The sequence below is a fragment of the Delphinapterus leucas genome, chromosome 1 (assembly GCF_059928025.1).
Source record: "Delphinapterus leucas isolate spDelLeu-1000000601 "Yukka" chromosome 1, BTC_Dleu_Yukka2, whole genome shotgun sequence".
Lineage (NCBI taxonomy): Eukaryota > Metazoa > Chordata > Mammalia > Artiodactyla > Monodontidae > Delphinapterus > Delphinapterus leucas.
In genome coordinates, this window is record NC_143129.1 from 157775770 (window position 1) to 157793653 (window position 17884).

The 17884-nt window shown below is 39.9% G+C and overlaps 1 protein-coding gene across 3 annotated transcripts; it reads right to left on the reverse strand.

Annotated features, from left to right (window-relative positions):
* Window positions 1-615: 615 nt before the first annotated feature.
* LOC111175656 (uncharacterized) lies at window positions 616-17686 on the reverse strand. Of its 3 annotated transcripts, XM_022575392.3 has the most exons (5): window positions 15696-17682; window positions 14267-14304; window positions 8647-8773; window positions 8227-8322; window positions 616-4069 (listed from the first exon to the last, which is right to left on the reverse strand). In XM_022575392.3, exons 2-5 carry the CDS (start codon window positions 14279-14281, stop codon window positions 3165-3167), a joined length of 1143 nt encoding a protein of 380 aa, XP_022431100.2. In that variant the 5' UTR covers window positions 14282-14304; window positions 15696-17682; the 3' UTR covers window positions 616-3164. The 3 variants fall into 3 exon arrangements, with proteins under 3 accessions (XP_022431100.2, XP_089751432.1, XP_022431102.2); XM_089895306.1 differs by lacking the exon at window positions 8647-8773 and having other exon boundaries at window positions 15696-17686; XM_022575394.3 differs by lacking the exon at window positions 14267-14304 and having other exon boundaries at window positions 15696-17683.
* Between the last annotated feature and the right edge of the window lie 198 nt (window positions 17687-17884).

Sequence of the window (17884 nt, forward strand, 5' to 3'; positions counted from 1 at the left end):
GGGAGTTCTGGGAATCTGAGATGTTTGGATAGAACTAAGCATAGTTTTGGTTTTCTTCTTGCCAAAATCTCATATGGCCTAAGCCAATGAGCTCAGTGACAAAAACTCTCAAGGTGGCAGTTTATATTTGTCCAGTAAGGAAGTATATATATATATTTTTTATTTTATTTTATTTTTTTAAATTTTTGGCTGTATTGGGTCTTTGTTCCTGAGCGTGGGCTTTCTCTAGTTGCAGCAAGCGGAGGTTATTCTTCGTTGTGAACGGGCTTCTCTTGCTGCAGAGCACAGGCTCTAGGCGCGTGGGCTTCAGTAGTTGTGGCACATGGGCTCAGTAGTTGTGGCTCGCGGGCTCTAGAGCGCAGGTTCGGCAGTTATGGCGCATGGGCTTAGTTGCTACGCGGCATGTGGGATCTTCCTGGACCAGGGCTTGAACCCGTGTCCCCTGCATTGGCAGGTAGATTCTTAACCACTGCGCCACTAGGGAAGCCCAAGGAAGTATATTTTAACTTGCTCTACTGTATTCCTTCTTCCACTTAAGGAAGTGAATTAATTTATGGAAACTAGATAACATACTTCCTGACATATTACAATTAAAATTCCCTTGTTTTATTCGCAGACCATCGCACACCTCTTGCCACCTCGACCTACACAGCTGCTCTTCCAAGGGGACCTCACATCATGCCGACAACAGTAGAGCTCCCTACTGCCTCCTAATATGTGTCCTCTTCCTGTAGCCTTACATAGTTTTGAGTTTCTCAGATGAGAAGCATGGGCATGGGAAGGGGAGATAGGATGGGAATGGAAAGCACTGAGTAGGGTAAAACAAGGATTTCATGTAGGAAATGAGAGAAAACTGTTGGGCTGCAAAAAAAAAAGGCAAGTCCCGTGACTATACATACCTAAAGAATTCCCTGTGTGGCTGACAAATGGATTCTGAAGACAATTCCAAAAGAAAGAAGGTAACAGAAATTTTTGAAACTGCAAGAGTGTAACTAGTATGCCACCTCCTAAAACAACTGGGAAAGTGTTAAAGAAAAAAGGTATTCAGTGACATTTGTTAAAGATGACAAATGACAAGACAGACTTTACTCAGGACCAGTGTGATAGGTATAGGGACCACTGCCATGGGATTTTAGTTGGGGAGAGATTGGGCTCAACTCTGAATACACCATACACAAGTAGGAATTTATAGCTAAGGAGTAGGGTAGGGGGTCAGTGGGTGGAAAATTACTAAGAGAAAACGGGTAAGGAGGGTTCTGGCTGAATCTGCCTAACAGGATTCCTGCTGAAGACAGGCCAGGGTGATCAGACATCACCTGAAGGATGATGGAGGATGAGAAACCTGATCAGATATTGAGGGTGGAGGGTTCTGGTTAAAATGACTTAGCAGGGTTCTTGCTAAAACTAGATTTTACAAGTAAGTGTGCAAGTGGGCCTCGGAAAGGTTCAGGAGCCTGACTAAAGTTTGGTCAAGCAAAATTTAGATCCTTAAGTGCTAGTATGCTTGTTCAAAAAAAAAGCACTGTCATTAATTTATAATCATTACTCAGCATTACTCTTCAAAAAATGGCCAATGAGGGCTTCCCTGGTGGCACAATGGTTGGGAGTCCGCCTGCTGATGCAGGGGACGTGGTTTCGTGCCCCAGTCCGGGAGGATCCCACATGCCGCGGAGCGGCTGGGCCCGTGAGCCATGGCTGCTGAGCCTGCGCATCCAGAGCCTGTGCTCCGCAAGAGGAGAGGCCGCAGCGGTGAGAGGCCGGCGTACCGCAAAAAAAAAAAAAAGGCCAATGAGAGAAAAACAATGTAATATAGTTGTAACTGAGCTTAAACTTGAAAAGGCTTGATTTCTGAATTTAGGTTCAAGCTGTTTTGTCACAACTCAAGAAAAGGCATAAAAGTCTTTTGACATTATCAAAGAATATTGTGAACAGCAGTAAAAACTGTAGCTTAAATAATGGTTGGGGCTTCCCTAGTGGCACAGTGGTTGAGAGTCCGCCTGCCGATGCAGGGGACACGGATTCGTGCCCCGGTCCGGGAGGATCCCACATGCCGCGGAGCGGCTGGGCCCGTGAGCCATGACCGCTGAGTGTGCGCGTCTGGAGCCTGTGCAATGGGAGAGGCCACAACAGTGAGAGGCCAGCGTACCACAAAAAAAAAAAAAAGGTTGCTTCATCCTTTTAAGGGAATATGTGGAACTTACAAAATGTCACGTTCCAAAGTGAAGTTGCTGAGCAAAAAAAAAGTGCTCTTTTCAACTCGATTAATGCTGCCTGTGCTGTCAGATGGTAAATTCCAGGCACCCCTAGGAGCAAAACCTGTATCAATTTCTTACAAGAAAACAAAAAATAGACCCCAAAGCTCACTCCCTGAAAGTTGCAAAGTACCATGACACTCTAGTTTATTAAAATGAAATGTAGATGATACCCTAGTTAACTACTACTTGAGCTATACTTACACCTTAGGTAAATACATCAATGAAAAAGAACAGGAAGGGTAAATGTTTTATTTACACACTTATTTAAATACTTCTTTTCCTCAACTGAGTACTTACTGTAATACAGAATACAACTGCTTTCCCCCTCTCAATTGGTATCTTGTTAAATTATACATATGTGTAATTCTATACATCTTTATAACAAGTTTGAGAATGAGATTCAGTAACACTGCCATACCCCTCAAAAGTGCCAGCAAATGGGTGCAAATATTACTGAAATTCATACTACATATTAAACCACATGTTTTCACTTGCATGTTACTGTTAGGATTGGAAGAAAAAAATGGTGAAATTTACTGCAGAAACTCTTAATAGATATAATTTAATATAATATATAATATAAACATACTTTTTACTCACACTTGCATAATTGTATAATTTGTTATAAGAATTAAAAATCAGAGATGGTAAATGTAGTTTTCACTGATTCCTTGATTGTTTAATTTATGCTTACTTTCCAAGCTCTATGTGCATTTATAAATTAACTTTTTCTGTGATCTTTTCTCTAAAAACTTTATTATCACTTGCAGAACATGATTGGCATTGGTTTTTTTAATGGGAATTTATTCTTCCAATTCATTCAGATTGGTGGATTTCTCCTCACCATAAATTCTCTACTTAATAAGGTTTATCAAATATTTAAAGTTTTCTCAGATTCATAAGTGAATATTACATATGAATTTTCTGATGTAAAATAAGATTTGACTTCTGGGAAAATGCTTTCCTACATTTGCTACATTCATAGGGCTTTTCTCCTGTATGAATTATCTGATGTCTGAGGAGATGACACTTCTTGATGAAGGCTTTGCCACATTCAATACATCCATAAGGTTTCTCTCCTGTGTGAATTCTTTGATGAGTAACAAGCACAGAAGTGTTGCCAAAGGCTTTGCCACACACGATGCATCGATAGGGTTTCTCTCCTGTATGAAATCTAGAGTGTTTATAAAGGGATGAACTATACCTGAAGGTTTTCCCACATTCCTTACATTCAAATGAGTTCTCAAGTGTATGTGATTTCACGTGTTGAGTAAAGGAGGAGTTCCAGGTGAATGATTTTCCACATTGACCGCATTCATAAGGTTTCTCTCCAGTGTGGAGTCTCTGATGGACCATGAGTTGTGCTTTATGTGTAAATGCTTTCCCACAATCACTGCACACAAAGGGTCTCTCTCCATTATGTATTTTCTGATGAGTTGCAAGGTGAGCCTTCCTGCTATAGGCTCTCCCACAGTCGTTGCATTCAAAGGGTTTTTTTCTTGTATGATTTTTTTCATGTCTAATAAAATGAAACTTCGTTTTGAAGGCTTTCCCACATTCACTGCATTCATAAGAGTTTTCTCCAGTATAACATCTATTACAATTAAGTAAGTCTGAAGTAGGTTGCAAACTCTTCCTATATGACTTACATTTATATGATATTTTTCTTGTAGGATTAAGACTTGTGCTCATATTATAACCATGAAGTCTCTTCACAGTCAGAATTTTATTGAACATGAACAAAACTGAATTCAAAAAATTGTCTTTGCTTTCCTGGTGCTTGTCTGATTCATCAATAAGTGGGCAGTCAGCTTCTAAAAAGGAGTACAGTGAAACATTCCTAGTTAATCTTTGCCATCAACAGTTATAGAAACATATATGATTCCAAATCTAGTCTCTCATTCTGAAACAAATCTGTATTTGCCTTGATCCTGAGCTTTAAGAATAAAACTGCTAAAGAGGAAATGGGAGCACAGAATGACAATGAGAACAGATGGCTTAACTTGTGACCTGAGGAAAGATAGTAAAATAGCACAAGGTACAGTAAGGAGGGTACAAAGGAAATCAAAAAGTTGCTCATTTGCTCAACAAGGGCATATGGTTAGCTCACAGAATGATGACAGCCCACTGTGGAGATGTGATCAATGGACCGGGTAGCCAGGGGAACAAGAGACAAGGGAGTTAAGGGAAAATATCAGAGGGAAAACTAGATTTGGAGAAGGGAGATCAGAATCAGGGTCCTTACTACCTAATTCCTAGATTACCCAGGTAGAATAGCTCCTTATTTCCCTCATTCATATCTCTTTTTCCTCTTGATCATCTGGCACAATGTCATTTCCCTTCAGGAACATTTTTCTATCTCCAACCCTCTAACCTCATCCAAACCACGGCTGAGACATATCTGTAGACAGGGCTCCAACACTACTACAGCTGGGATTCATTCTTACACGTACTTGTAAGCCCAGGAACACAAAGGTCTAGCAGGTCATTCGAGGGTGTGCTATTCTTAGCCCAAGCACAGATTCTATCTGCTTGTTACCATTTTTATTCAGGCTAAGTTTTGATATATGACAAGTACTGCTTTTACATCCTCTTTCAATCTGCCTAACAAACTAGTCCCCAGAAAGCCTCTTTGCCCCTGAAGTCACATTTTTAACTCCTAATCTCAACACCCTATAAATCCCCAATACACTGTTCCATTAAAAACAAAAAAAAATTAGGGAGGGGGTTATAATTCCCCACTCGTGAATTTCCTTCCATGTGGAGTTACTACAATACCCCTAGCCTTTTGCTTCATGCCTTATCCTCTGTGGAGCTGGCTGAGTAGTGGGCTATAGCCATTAATACACATTTCTTTATTGAGTGGTTCTAAATGTGGGGACTGGGTTCCTGTCTTCTTTCCTCTCTACTTCAACCAATGAGAAGCAGCATCCTGTGTTACCTTGGCCAACAATAACCAACTGAAAAATCCAGGGTAATCAGCCTGGTGAACAAAAATATGCAATACAATGAATTCACTCATGGTATCTAAGCATGCACTACTCTAGCCCTCAACAAATACCTACTTCTGTTCCAAGGATTCTAGATTCTAAATAGCTACAATCATTTGCTCATGTTCCTTCCCCACCTTAACTTGCCCTCCTTCATCCTCTCTCATCCTATCTAGTATTTAGATATCCTTTAGGGAGGAGCCATTGTTCCATGATCTTAAAAAAAAGGCTCCTCCAGTCTTTGCCTACTTTAAACTTTAGGCTCCATTTTCTCTGAACTTCTAAGACAGTCATCACTGCTGCCTAAACCATTTATTTTGACAACTAGCTAGATTAAAACCACAATGTTACTGTGCATTGAACAAATGTTCCACATTCATCAAATTTTAAAATATATGGCTATGTTTTGCCTTTTCAACTACAATTTACAAACCTGGAAAAACAATTTTTTTTTCTTTATTTGAATCCTTCTCAGGAAACATTAAAAAGCCTTGTTTAATGCAAGGATAAGAAACATCCCCACAATCCCTGACTTTACAAAAATGAATTAATTAAATATTCATTGAATGTCCATGATGTGCTCAGCTATGGTGTGAAGAAAAAAAATGATACTGGACTTTCTCTTCAGGGAGTAATCATGAGAAAACATGCCTTAAAGCCACAGGTTTTTGTTTTTTTTTTTTAAAGTCTTAAAAGCCACAGGATTAAAAAAAAAATCTAAGATAGTATATGTCAAGTTTTCGTTGACAGAGCCATAGTAGAGTTGGGATGGGAATTCAAAGAAGGCAGAGATCAATGTAGGCTAAAGTTACCATGAAAGAGGAGAAAACTGAATTTAGACTTCATAGCATGCTGGTTTTGAAACCGAGTGGAGCCTTGAGGGGCTCCCAGGCACTGAAACCATGAGGCCTGAGCGCTGAGGCCTCCTTTTGTCCACCATTTCTTCCAGGCAAGACTCCAGCCTCCATGACCATCCCTGAGTTCCAAAGGGTGGATTTGAACAGTTGCTAATCAAGGGAGGAGCAGCTAAGAAACAACCTGAGGCAGGATTAAAGGGACCAGAGAAGCTCAACAAGATTAAGAGAAGATCACCTGAGACTGAGGGAGTGCAAGCCCTGTTCACACCCTAATCTTGTCAGGACCCCACCTTTGAACCCCTGTTATAAAGCCCTTAATCAAATCCTCTGGGAGAGAGATACATAGTTTTTCAAGGCTGAAGCCCAGTGTGTCTCCCTTTGCCTGGCAAAGCAATAAAGCTATCCTCTTCTACTTCACCCAAAACTCTGTGATTTGATTCAGCATTGCTGTACAGAGAGGCCGAGCTTTCGGTAACGGTTTTAGTTAGATGGAGCACATCAGAATCAAAAGGACTAATGCGGAAAAGAAAACTGTGTACAGAGGATGCTAAAGAGTCTAATTGCATGGAATAGGGAAAAGATGGACAATTCTGGATAAACATGGGATCACATACAGAGGGATAAGCCATTTAAATACCATAATACAGGTGATACAGGAATAACATGTTTGTCAGAAGAGTGACAAGCAAAATGAAATAATTCAGATAAATCTTGCAAGAACATCTAAGATAAACCAGAAAGTAGGCTGGAATTGGCAATATAAGTATTTACATAAACAGCCAAGATACCATATCAGGAGTTAAAATTCATTTGTTTTATGCCAGTAGTAATTGGGGTTCCAGGGAATCTAAAACACATTTAATTGGTATCTTAATCATTTGAAACATACTTCTTTTATGGACTCTGTGCAAAGGGAAGATTTTATTTTGAGTCAGTCTTGGATAAACTAATAGTTGAAATTAAAGGTAATAAGTCACAATAGTATTTAAGGAGAAATTCTTAAGAGAAAAAGCCAAATTCCTTACCACAGTGATTTTGTGACTACAGACCAGGAGACCAGTCACTACCTTTTATTGTAAGGATAAAGGTAAAGGGTTGAAGAATATTAAAAATTGGTTACTATGATAAAACAGACAATAAGGCCAGGTAGGGTAAAATTAAGGGAATGGAAAGCTGGTGAGGCAAAGATGCTGGAGATGGCACAAAATAAATAACTGTAGTCTTTAGAGTGATGAAGTTTCTGAGGGAGTTACTGTGGACAGACTTTCAGAAGATGGAAGAGAAGTCAAACAGCAAAGGGTGAATAAGCTGTGAGAAAGGGTGAGGGCAGATTAGTGAGGAACTAATTCAAATAAAGTTGGAGGACAATTTCCAAAAGATATCAATATTATCAAGTGAAACAGAAAGATGCACTAGAAGGTAGATACCCCAAGTTAGCTGTAAGACTAAAGATGAGCAAGGTAGGGTACACAGGGGGAGTATATGCTGCAAGAAAAGGAACGAGTTTTTTTAAAAAAGGAAAAAAATTAGGAAGAACATGTTATAAAAGTTTTGAAATAAAAACAACTAACATATGCTGAACACTTACTGTCTGCCACTATATGAAGGGTTTTGCTTGTATTAACTCATATAATCTTTACAAAAACCTGAGGTAAAGTCATATTATCCCTATTTTATAAATAAAGTTGTGCTACAAAATAATTAGGTTAGACAGAGGTTGGTGGAATAAGACTTCAAATCCACATAATCTGACTACATTATTAGAAACAGATGTATGGAAAGATCTGCCATCATGTTGAGGACGGAAGAAGCATGAGGATTCTAGGGACTGAGAGAACCAACAAGCACTTCGATGTAACAGGCAGCGCGAGGAGCCAGAGCGGAGAGGAAGGACATCCTCCCACACAAGAGCTGAGAAACAGAAAGAGCAGCCACGTGGAAGAGTGGAAGTGAAGGTGTCACCTGGGGATCTGAGGATGTTGTGTCAGGTGTACCCAGTCACTTTCAAACGTGTGTGGTTTTAAGAGGTGCTTCCTGAAAAGTATTTCAAAGGTGCCTGTCCCTCACTCACCAACTGGGATCTCAGTTCCAGAGACTCCCATCTACCTGCTTTCTCTGACTCACCTGGAGAGCGCCAACGTGGGTTCTCTCCCTCCACCATCCATGGCTCTTGTCCTTGCTCCACCTTGAAGATCACTATTGTTTTGGTGACTGGACACCCTGTTCATGGGAAACAACACAGAACTGGGGACAAAGTGCTAGGAACAAACGACTACCTCACAATTCGGGTTTGCCTCCTGGAGTCTTAGGGCCTGTGAAGATGACAGACAAGCTTTAGACAGAAAAGACCCTTCTTCATTTGGGAGGCAGAAGCATTAAACAAATTATCTGATCCCCAAAGGGGATTAAGAATCTTTGACCACTAAAATTCAGGGACAAACTTACTAATGCTTCAGAATGTTCACAGCTTTCGCAGGTCTTAAAGGAAGGGCACTATTAAAACATAATGAGTTACACTGAAAAGTTACCACCCACTGTCCTTACCCATTGAGATGAGGTTTCTAAAGTTCTCCAACATCACATCCCAATACAAGGTTCTCTGATCACAGTCAAGCAGCTGCCACTCCTCTGGGGTGAATTCCACAGCCACATCCTGGAGTGTCACTGATCCCTGTAATAGTACATGGATCTTCAAACTAAAGTGTGCATCATTTGGGGACTTATAAGAGAATCATGGCAGCCTCTTAGGATCATATCATGTTCATTGCTGAGGTTTCAGAAAGTAATGTATGATAACTACTGTACACCTGATTCAGAAATATACTTTGTGATAGAAACAAAAATTATATTAAAAATATTCAACTAGTGCCAGGATAATTCAATGGGGGAAAGAATGGTCTTTTAAACAAATGGTGTTGGAACAACTGGATCTCCACATGCAAAAAAATGAAGTTGGACTCCCCTCAACACACACACCTCACATCATATATAAAAACGAACTAAAGGGCTTCCCTGGTGGCGCAGTGGTTGAGAGTCCGCCTGCCGATGCAGGGGACATGGGTTCGTGCCCCGGTCCGGGAAGATCCCACATGCTGTGGAGCGGCTGGGCCCGTGAGCCATGGCCGCTGAGCCTGCGCGTCTGGAGCCTGTGCTCCACAACGGGAGAGGCCAAAACAGTGAGAGGCCTGCGTACCGCAAAAAAAACAAAACAAAACAAAAAAACAACGAACTAAAAATGGATCAGAGACCTATGTGTAAGAGTTAAAACTAGAGGTGACCCTTGAACAACCTCTCCACAGTTAAAAATCCACATAACTTTACAGCCCTCCATATCCGTGGTTCCACAACCACGAATTCAACGAACCACAGGTCATGTAGTACTGTAGTATGTATGTATTGAAAAAAATCTACATATAAGTGGACCCACACGGTTCAAGCCTGTGTTGCTCAAGGGTCAACTGTACATAATTCTTAGATGAAAACAAGGGAGTAAATCTTTATGACCTGGGATTAGGCAATGGTTTCTTACACATGACAGAAAAAGTGTAAGTGACAAAAGAAAAAAAATAGATAAATTGGAATTCACCAAAATTAAACATTTTTAAGCTCCAAAGGATACCATGAAGAAAGTGAAAAAGACAATTCACAAAATAGGAGGAAATATTTGTAAATCATATATCTAAAAAGAAATTTGCATCTAAATTATAAAAAGAATTCTTACAACACAACAATAAAAAGAAAACCCAATTTAAAAATGGGCAAAGGATTTGAACAGACATTTTTCCAAAAACAGATATGGTCCATAAGCACATGAAAAGATGTTCAACATCATTAGTAAATACAAATTAAAACCACAATGAGGTATCACTTTATACCCACTAGGATGGCTAAAATCAAAGGCAGACAATGATAAGTGTTAATAAGGATAGGGAGAAACTGGAACTCTCATACATTGATGGTAGAACTGTAAAATGGTGCAGCAACTATGGAAAACAGTTCAGGAGTCCCTCAAAATGTCAAACATAGAGTCACCATATGACCCAGCAATTTTTCCTAGGTATATACGCAAAAGAATTGAAATCATACATCCCCCCGCCAAAGAAAAAACCATACACAAATGCCCGTAGCAGAATTATTCATAATAGGCAAAAGTGGCAACAATATGGGTATCCATCAACTAATAAATAGATAAACAAAATGAGGTATAGCCATATGATCCAATATTATTCAGCAATAAAAAGGACTCTACAACATAGATGATCCTTGAAAATTTTGTGCTGGGTGAGAGAAGCCAGTCACAAGAAATCACATATTGTATGGTTCCATTTGTATGAAATGCTCAGAATAGGCAAATACATATAAACATAAAGTAATTCAGGGCTGGGGGAAGGCAGGAATGGGGAGTGACTGCTAATGGATATGGGGTTTCTTTTGAGAGTAATGAAAATGTTCTGAGATTAGTGGTGATGGTTTCACAATTATGACAATATACTAAAAAAAACCCCCCTAAATTGTATACATTTTAAAGGGGTCAATTTGTAATATGTGAATTATGTCTAAAAATTATCTTAAAATATTACTTATATGTTCTTCATTCATTCACTCATACAATATTCAATGAGGACATACCAAGTACAGTACTAGAGATAACAAAAAATAAAATTATTACTGCCCTCAGAGATCTTACAATCTATTAGACACTGCAAAACAAACATGTAAAGGTAATAAGATGTTAGAGGGGCTATAAGGTTAATACGCCAGACTCACATAAGCATAAATAAAATAGAAAAATACAGATTTTTTTTTTCCTGCGGTACGCGGGCCTCTCACTGTTGTGGCCTCTCCTGTTGCAGAGCACAGGCTCCAGATGCGCAGGCTCAGCGGCCATGGCTCACGGGCCTAGCCGCTCTGCGGCATGTGGGATCTTCCCGGACCGCGGCATGAACCCGTGTCCCCTGCATCAGCAGGCGGACTCTCAACCACCGCACCACCAGGGAAGCCCCCAGATTTTTTAATATGATAAAATACATCCTCTCAACCATAAAGTCAAAATCATGTTTAACTTAAACTGAAATTAAAAAGGCATGTGGTAACATGCCTACTGCAAAGAGATAGTTAAGACCATATAAAGCAGGTGTCAGCAAACTACAACCCACAGGTTGACCGCCTGTGTTTGTAAATAAAATGTAACTGGAACACAGTTATGTCCATTTGTTTACTTCAACTACAAGAGCAGAGTTGAGTAGTTGCCACAGAGATTATACGGCTTTCAAGCCTAAAATATTTACTATCTGTCCCTTTAAAAAGTTAAGAGAGGGGCTTCCCTGGTGGTCCAGTGGTTAAGACTCCTCGCTCCCTAAGCAGGGGGCCTGGGTTCAGTCCCTGGTCACGGAACTAGATTCACATGCTGCAACTAAAAAAGCCTGCATGCCACAACTAAAGATCCCGCACACGGCAACGAAGATACCACATGCCACAACTAAGACCTGGTGCAGCCAAATAAATAAATAAATATTAAAGAAAAAAAAAAGTTAAGAGACTAGGCAGGGTTTACCCCAGGAATGCACAGATAGTTCAATATTGGGAAATGTATTAGAAATTCTTTAAACTGTTATATTAAAGAAAAAATATATTATTTTATTGACGGGTATAAAAAAAATGATATGAGAAAAAAAGTTCCCAATTTATGAAAACAATCTTAACAAGCTAAAAATCCTTAACTTGATTTAAAAAACAAAACAAAACAAAAAAACAACTATCAACCAGATTACAAGAGGAAACAGTAAGACACTGGAAGCATTCCCACTAAAACTGGAACAAAAAAGATTTTGGCTAGAAATTACATTCAAAATTATAGTTATTAGAAGTCCTGTCCATTGACATAACACAAGGAAAAAATATGGAGCCTACATATTAGGCAATAAGGGACAAAACTCCATTTGAAGAGTATATGATGGTCTATCTAGAAAATCTAAGAATCAACTAAAAAACTCTTGGACTTAGTAAGAGTTCTGTAAGTTGACATAAAGTCAAATAGATAAATCCATACTTTCCTCTACACCAGAATAGCCAATTAGAAAATATAATGAAAAAAGATCCATTCCATTCTCAATAGCAACTTAAACCATATGTAAGAATAAACATCATAAGAAATGTAAAAGAATTACCATAATAAACCTATAAAACTGTAATGAAGGACCAAAAAACAATGAATAAAATGAAGAACTCACAAATAACAAATGCTGGAGAGGGTGTGGAGAAAAGGGAACCCTCCTACACTGTTGGTGGGAATGTAAGTTGGTACAGCCACTATGGAGAACAGTATAGAGGTCCCTCAGAAAACTAAAAATAGAATTACCATATGATCCAGCAATCCCACTCCTGGGAATGTACCCGGGCAAAACTATAATTCAAAAAGATACATGCACCCCTATGTTCACAGCAGCACTATTCACAATAGCCAAAACATGGAAACAACCTAAATGTCCATCGACAGATGAATGGATAAAGAAGATGTGGTACATATATACAATGGAATATTACTCAGCCATAAAAAAGAATGAAATAATGCCATTGGCAGCAACATGGATGCAACTAGAGATTATCATACTAAGTGAAGTAAGTCAGAAAGAGAAAGACTAATACTATACGATATCACTTATATGTGGAATCTAAAATATGGCACAAATGAACCTATCTACAAATCAGAAACTGACTCACAGACATAGAGAACAGACATGTGGTTGCCAACAGGGAGGAGGGGAGGGAGAGGGATGGACTGGTAGTTTGTGGTTGATAGATGCAAACTATTACATTTAGAATGGATACACAACAAGGTCCTAACGTATAGCACAGGGAACTATATTCAATATCCTGTGATAAACCAAAATGGAAAAGAGTATGAAAAAAGCATGTCTCTATGTGTGTAACTGAGTCACCGTGCTGTACAGCAGACAGTGGCACAACATGGTAAATCAACTATGCTTCAGTTTAAAAAAATGGAGAACTCACTATTGAAAAGTTATGAATTCTCTCCAAATTAATCTAAAAGTGTAATGCAATCACAATAAAAATACCTAACATACCCCCTTATGGACCTTGACAAGCTGATTTTTAAATTCACATGGAAGAGAAAATGCTCAAGAATTGCTGAAGACTCTGGAAAAGGAGCAAGGTTTACTTATGGATCCAGGTGAATATTAAAAAGGATATGTACCTGGACTTACCAGTTGAGTTCATATAGCACTTCTTGGCACTCTGTTCTCTGCTTATTCTAGGGAACACTCTAAGAAAGTCACAGGAGGGACTTCCCTGGTGGCACACTGGTTAGGACTCCACGCTCCCAGTGCAGGGAGCCTGGATTCAATCCCCAGTCAGGGAACTAGATCCCAAATGCATGCCTCAACTAAGAGTTTGCATGCCACAACTAAGGAGCAGGCAAGCCACAACTAAGGAGCCCGCCTGCTGCAACTAAGACCTGGTGCAACCAAATAAATAAATAAATAAATAAAAATTTATAAAAAGAAAGTCATAGGAAAACTGATGTTATATTCATCACAGGATTGTTACTGTCAATATTGTTTCCAACACTATCTCTATGAAAACCCATTGTGGGAATCCCCTGGTGGGCCGGTGGTTAGGACTCGGCACTCTCACTGCTGGGTCGTGGGTTCAATCCCTGGTTGGGGAAGTAAGATTCCACAAGCCTCGGGGTGCGGCAAAAAAAAAAAAAGGAAAACCCATTGTAAGATATTTTCTTTGGAGAATTGTGCCAAGAAAAAATTTACTTATCCGGGGAATTGTTCTGCTTTATTCTCAAGGACAAAGCCAGTACTTTAAAAGGTTGGCTATCCATTTTCTATGATCACCAGAAAGACTGGGTATACATATGCAGCTCCAGCTAAGTGCAGACCCTATAATCTGGATATCAACTTAGCACTTTTGGACCTGATCTATTCAATTTACGTTTTCCCTGACTACATTTCCTTTTTATTATGTGGATTTTTTTTTTTTTGGCTGCGCCGTACGGCATGCAGGATCTTAGTTCCTCGATGGAACCCGTGCCCCCTGCAGTGGAAGCACAGAGTCTTAACCACTGGACCGCCAGGGAAGTCCTTATATGGATTTTTTAAGAGATTTAAATAGCAATAAATGGATGCCTTACCTCTAAGTTGACCATTTTTGCAGCTCTTACACAGAGATCTATGAAAGTAGAAATGGGGAAGAGAGTAAAGACATGAGAAACATCAGGACTGCAGTGTAGAACCCTGCTCTGTGAAAACAGAAGCACACACACTGCAGTCTCAGAAAATGCCACCCAGTGGGAGAACGACATTTCTAGCAAGTCAGAAAAGTCTATATTTTATAAGCAATGATCTCTGTGTTATTAATATATGGAGCTTAGATAAGTATCTTGTACATTTCTGTCCTACAGACCTAACAGCAAGTCGTTAACCTTTAAACCAGTGACTTTTTTTTTTTCTCCCAGAAATGTATCCTAAGTAAATACAAATACTTGTATCCTAAGTAAATAATGAATGAGTTAAAAGGATAACTAAAAGCCTGACCTCCGAAGCTCAGTATCTTTAGAAGTCATTCCTTCCTGTGATTCTCTGGTCTCTGTTCTGTAGCTGGAGTAAGAGATCTCAAATAGGTTTCTTGAGAAGGCCGGATCCAGGGACCCGGCGGGGGGGGGGGGAGGTGAGGATTTTTTTTAAGCTGGAGTCTTCAGTTTAGACTCTAAATCTGTTTCTCCCTCTCCCTCCTCCTCCCCCTCGGAATTCACCATCTCCTATGAGCCCAGTCTAGGCTTTTTGAAATTCCAACCAGCACTGCTAGGGCCCTAGAAAGGCTAAAATGTGCAAGATGGACCCCCAGCTTTATTTCGTCTTCACTGGAAAATCTGAAGATTCACCAAGAGATCCTTAAAAAAAAAAAAAAAAAAAAGACACACCGAATTTTACTCAGCATACATTACTCAAATATTTCAAAAGGAAAATATGTCCAACGCTTTGTTTTGCAGGTTGTTTTCATCTTGCGAAAAAAATGAAATTTGAAGAAAACTCATCTGGATTTGAATCTCAGATCTTCTATTATACTAAACTGTTTGAGTCTAGGCAAGTTAACTTCACCTCTCTCAGCTTCAGTTAATTCATATGCAAAATTCGGATGATTGTTGTGATAATACCCTAAGAATGCATCGAAGTTTCTCTAGAATCACTTTATTCCTAGATCCCTTAACATGGTTTAATTTTAAACCATTGTAAATGGTTTTAAATGGTTCTGGTAGGACCAACTGTGCTGGGAAGGTGTAGTTTGATGCACAGACTTCTACATAGTGTCCTTTACTTGCAAGGGCAGGAATGCAAACTGAGCTTGCTCTAGCCCCACCCGGGATCTAGGAACCCTCTGAGTGGCGGTCGGGCCCTTCTCTTGCTTTCTCTGAACTACTCCAGAATTGGACAGGACCCACACACCCAAACACGAAGTCACCGCACGTGAGAGTTTTAAGGTTTTTCAGTTCAGTAAGCCAATAAACCGGTCCCTTTCTTCCCGCCCTTCCCTTATGTCCCCCAAGTTCTGCAGAGTCATACCTGCCAGTCTTTCACTGCCACACTCCCAGCTCCGACTCTAAGCTGGAGATCAGGTTACGGAGATCTCCCAGATCTGGGCGAAACCCCGAATCTCACTTCATACAGGGCTGGTTGGAAAATTACAGACTACAGGCTACTGCCCCACTGCGCGTGTGCGGAAGTAACTGCCCACCCAGAGATTCCCAAGTTCCCCCGCGGTGCAGGCTATTCACCGGGCACTACATTTCCCATAAGGCCCATGGAGCTTGTTTCCGGAATGCGTCACATGCTCCTGCCTCTTTAGGGGGAGATTCCTGGGTTAGTATCTCTGGGGCCGTTTGGAGAGACAGGGTCATTTATAAAACGGAGATGTATATATCCTTTTTGTTTAAAATGAAAGACATCAGCTTTTTTTTTGGAAATTTTATTTTTTTATACAGTAGGTTATTACTTATCTATTTTATACATATTAGTGTGTATATTTCAATCCCAATCTCCCAATTCATCCCACCACCACTCCCCACCTTCCGCTTTCCCCCCTTGGTGTCCATACGCTTGTTCTCTACATCTCTGTCTCTATTTCTGCCATGCAAACCGGTTAATCTGTACCATTTTTCTAGGTTCCACATATACGTGTTAATACATGATATTTGTTCTTCGCTTTCTGACTTACTTCACTCTGTATGACAGTCTCTAGATCCATCCACGTCTCTACAAATGACCCAATTTCATTCCTTTTTTATGGCTGAGTAATATTCCATTGTATATATGTACCACATCTTCTTTATCCATTCATCTGTTGATGGGCATTTAGGCTGCTTCCATGACCTGGCTATTGTAAACAGAGCTGCAATGAACATTGGGGTGCATGTGTCTTTTTGAATTATGGTTTTCTCAGGGTATATGCCCAGTAGTGGGATTGCTGGGTCATATGGTAATTCTATTTTTAGTTTTTTAAGGAACCTCTACACTGTTCTCCATAGTGGCTGTATCAATTTACATTCCCACCAACAGTGCAAGAGGGTTCCCTTTTCTCCACACCCTCTCCAGCATTTGTTGTTTGTAGATTTTCTGATGATGCCCATTCTAACTGGTGTGAGGTGATACCTCATTGTAGTTTTCATTTGCATTTCTCTAATAATTAGTGATGTTGAGCAGCTTTTCATGTACCTCTTGGCCATCTGTATAGACACCAGAATTTTTAAATACTGGAAAATCTAAATCAGCAGTATGCTAAAGAGAATAATTTACCCTTAGTTCAGTTTCTTCTAGCCATACACTAGCTTAGGTCAGGGAGATGAAAAGAACCCAACAAAGTAGACTGAGATGGAATAATCCGTGAGGCAGGTGGAAAAGAAGGAGGGTTTGAATCTGCAAAATCAAGGGAAGAAAATGTTCCAAGAAGGAAGGAGTGATCCACTGCATTAAATGCTGCTGATAGGTCAGGTAGGATGTGAACTAATAATTGGCTAGTGGATTGAGCAGTGTGGGAGTTGTTGAAACATGCCCTTTTGGTGTAGTGATGGAAGTTTGATAAAGTCTGATAAGAGTTAGGTAAGGGTGGGATGAAACAATGGGAGAAAGCAAGTTCATATAGACAACTCTTCAGTTTTGCTTTTTTAAGATGAATAGAAAAATAAAGCTGTCCTCTGCATATGGAATTGGGGTCCAGAATTTTTTTTTTATGATGGAAGAAATTAGTGTTTGTATCCTAATTAAAATGATACAGTGGAGAGGGGGAAATGGACAATACAGGAAAGACGACAGTTGCAGGAGGAAAGTCCTCGAGGAAAGAAGGGATGTAATCCAGTACATAATCGGGGGGAATCAGTTCTAAGCAAGAATATGGACAATTTATTCATTGAAATAAAAGGGGAGGCATACAGGGAGGAGGAAGGGTAAGCTGGGACAAAGTGAGAGAGTGGCATGGACATATATACACTACCAAATGTAAAACAGATAGCTAGTGGGAAGCAGCTGCATAGCACAGGGAGATCAGCTTGATGCTCTGTGACCACCTAGAGGGGTGGGATAGGGAGGGTGGGAGGGAGATGCAAGAGGGAGGAGATATGGGGATATATGTATACATATAGCTGATTCACTTTGTTATACAGCAGAAACTAACACAGCATTGTAAAGCAATTATACTCCAATAAAGATGTTTAAAAAAGGGGGGGAGAGGCAGAGTCGATAGGTACAGATGCAGACAG

Excerpts from the sequence above, each read along its gene's own strand:
- LOC111175656 (XM_022575392.3), bottom strand. Across the intron at positions 8,323-8,646 it reads TAGAAACCTCATCTCAATGG|GGTGTCCAGTCACCAAAACA; the intron begins GTAAGGACAGTG and ends TCCCATGAACAG. Across the intron at positions 4,070-8,226 it reads CCCACGTTGGCGCTCTCCAG|AAGCTGACTGCCCACTTATT; the intron begins GTGAGTCAGAGA and ends ACTCCTTTTTAG.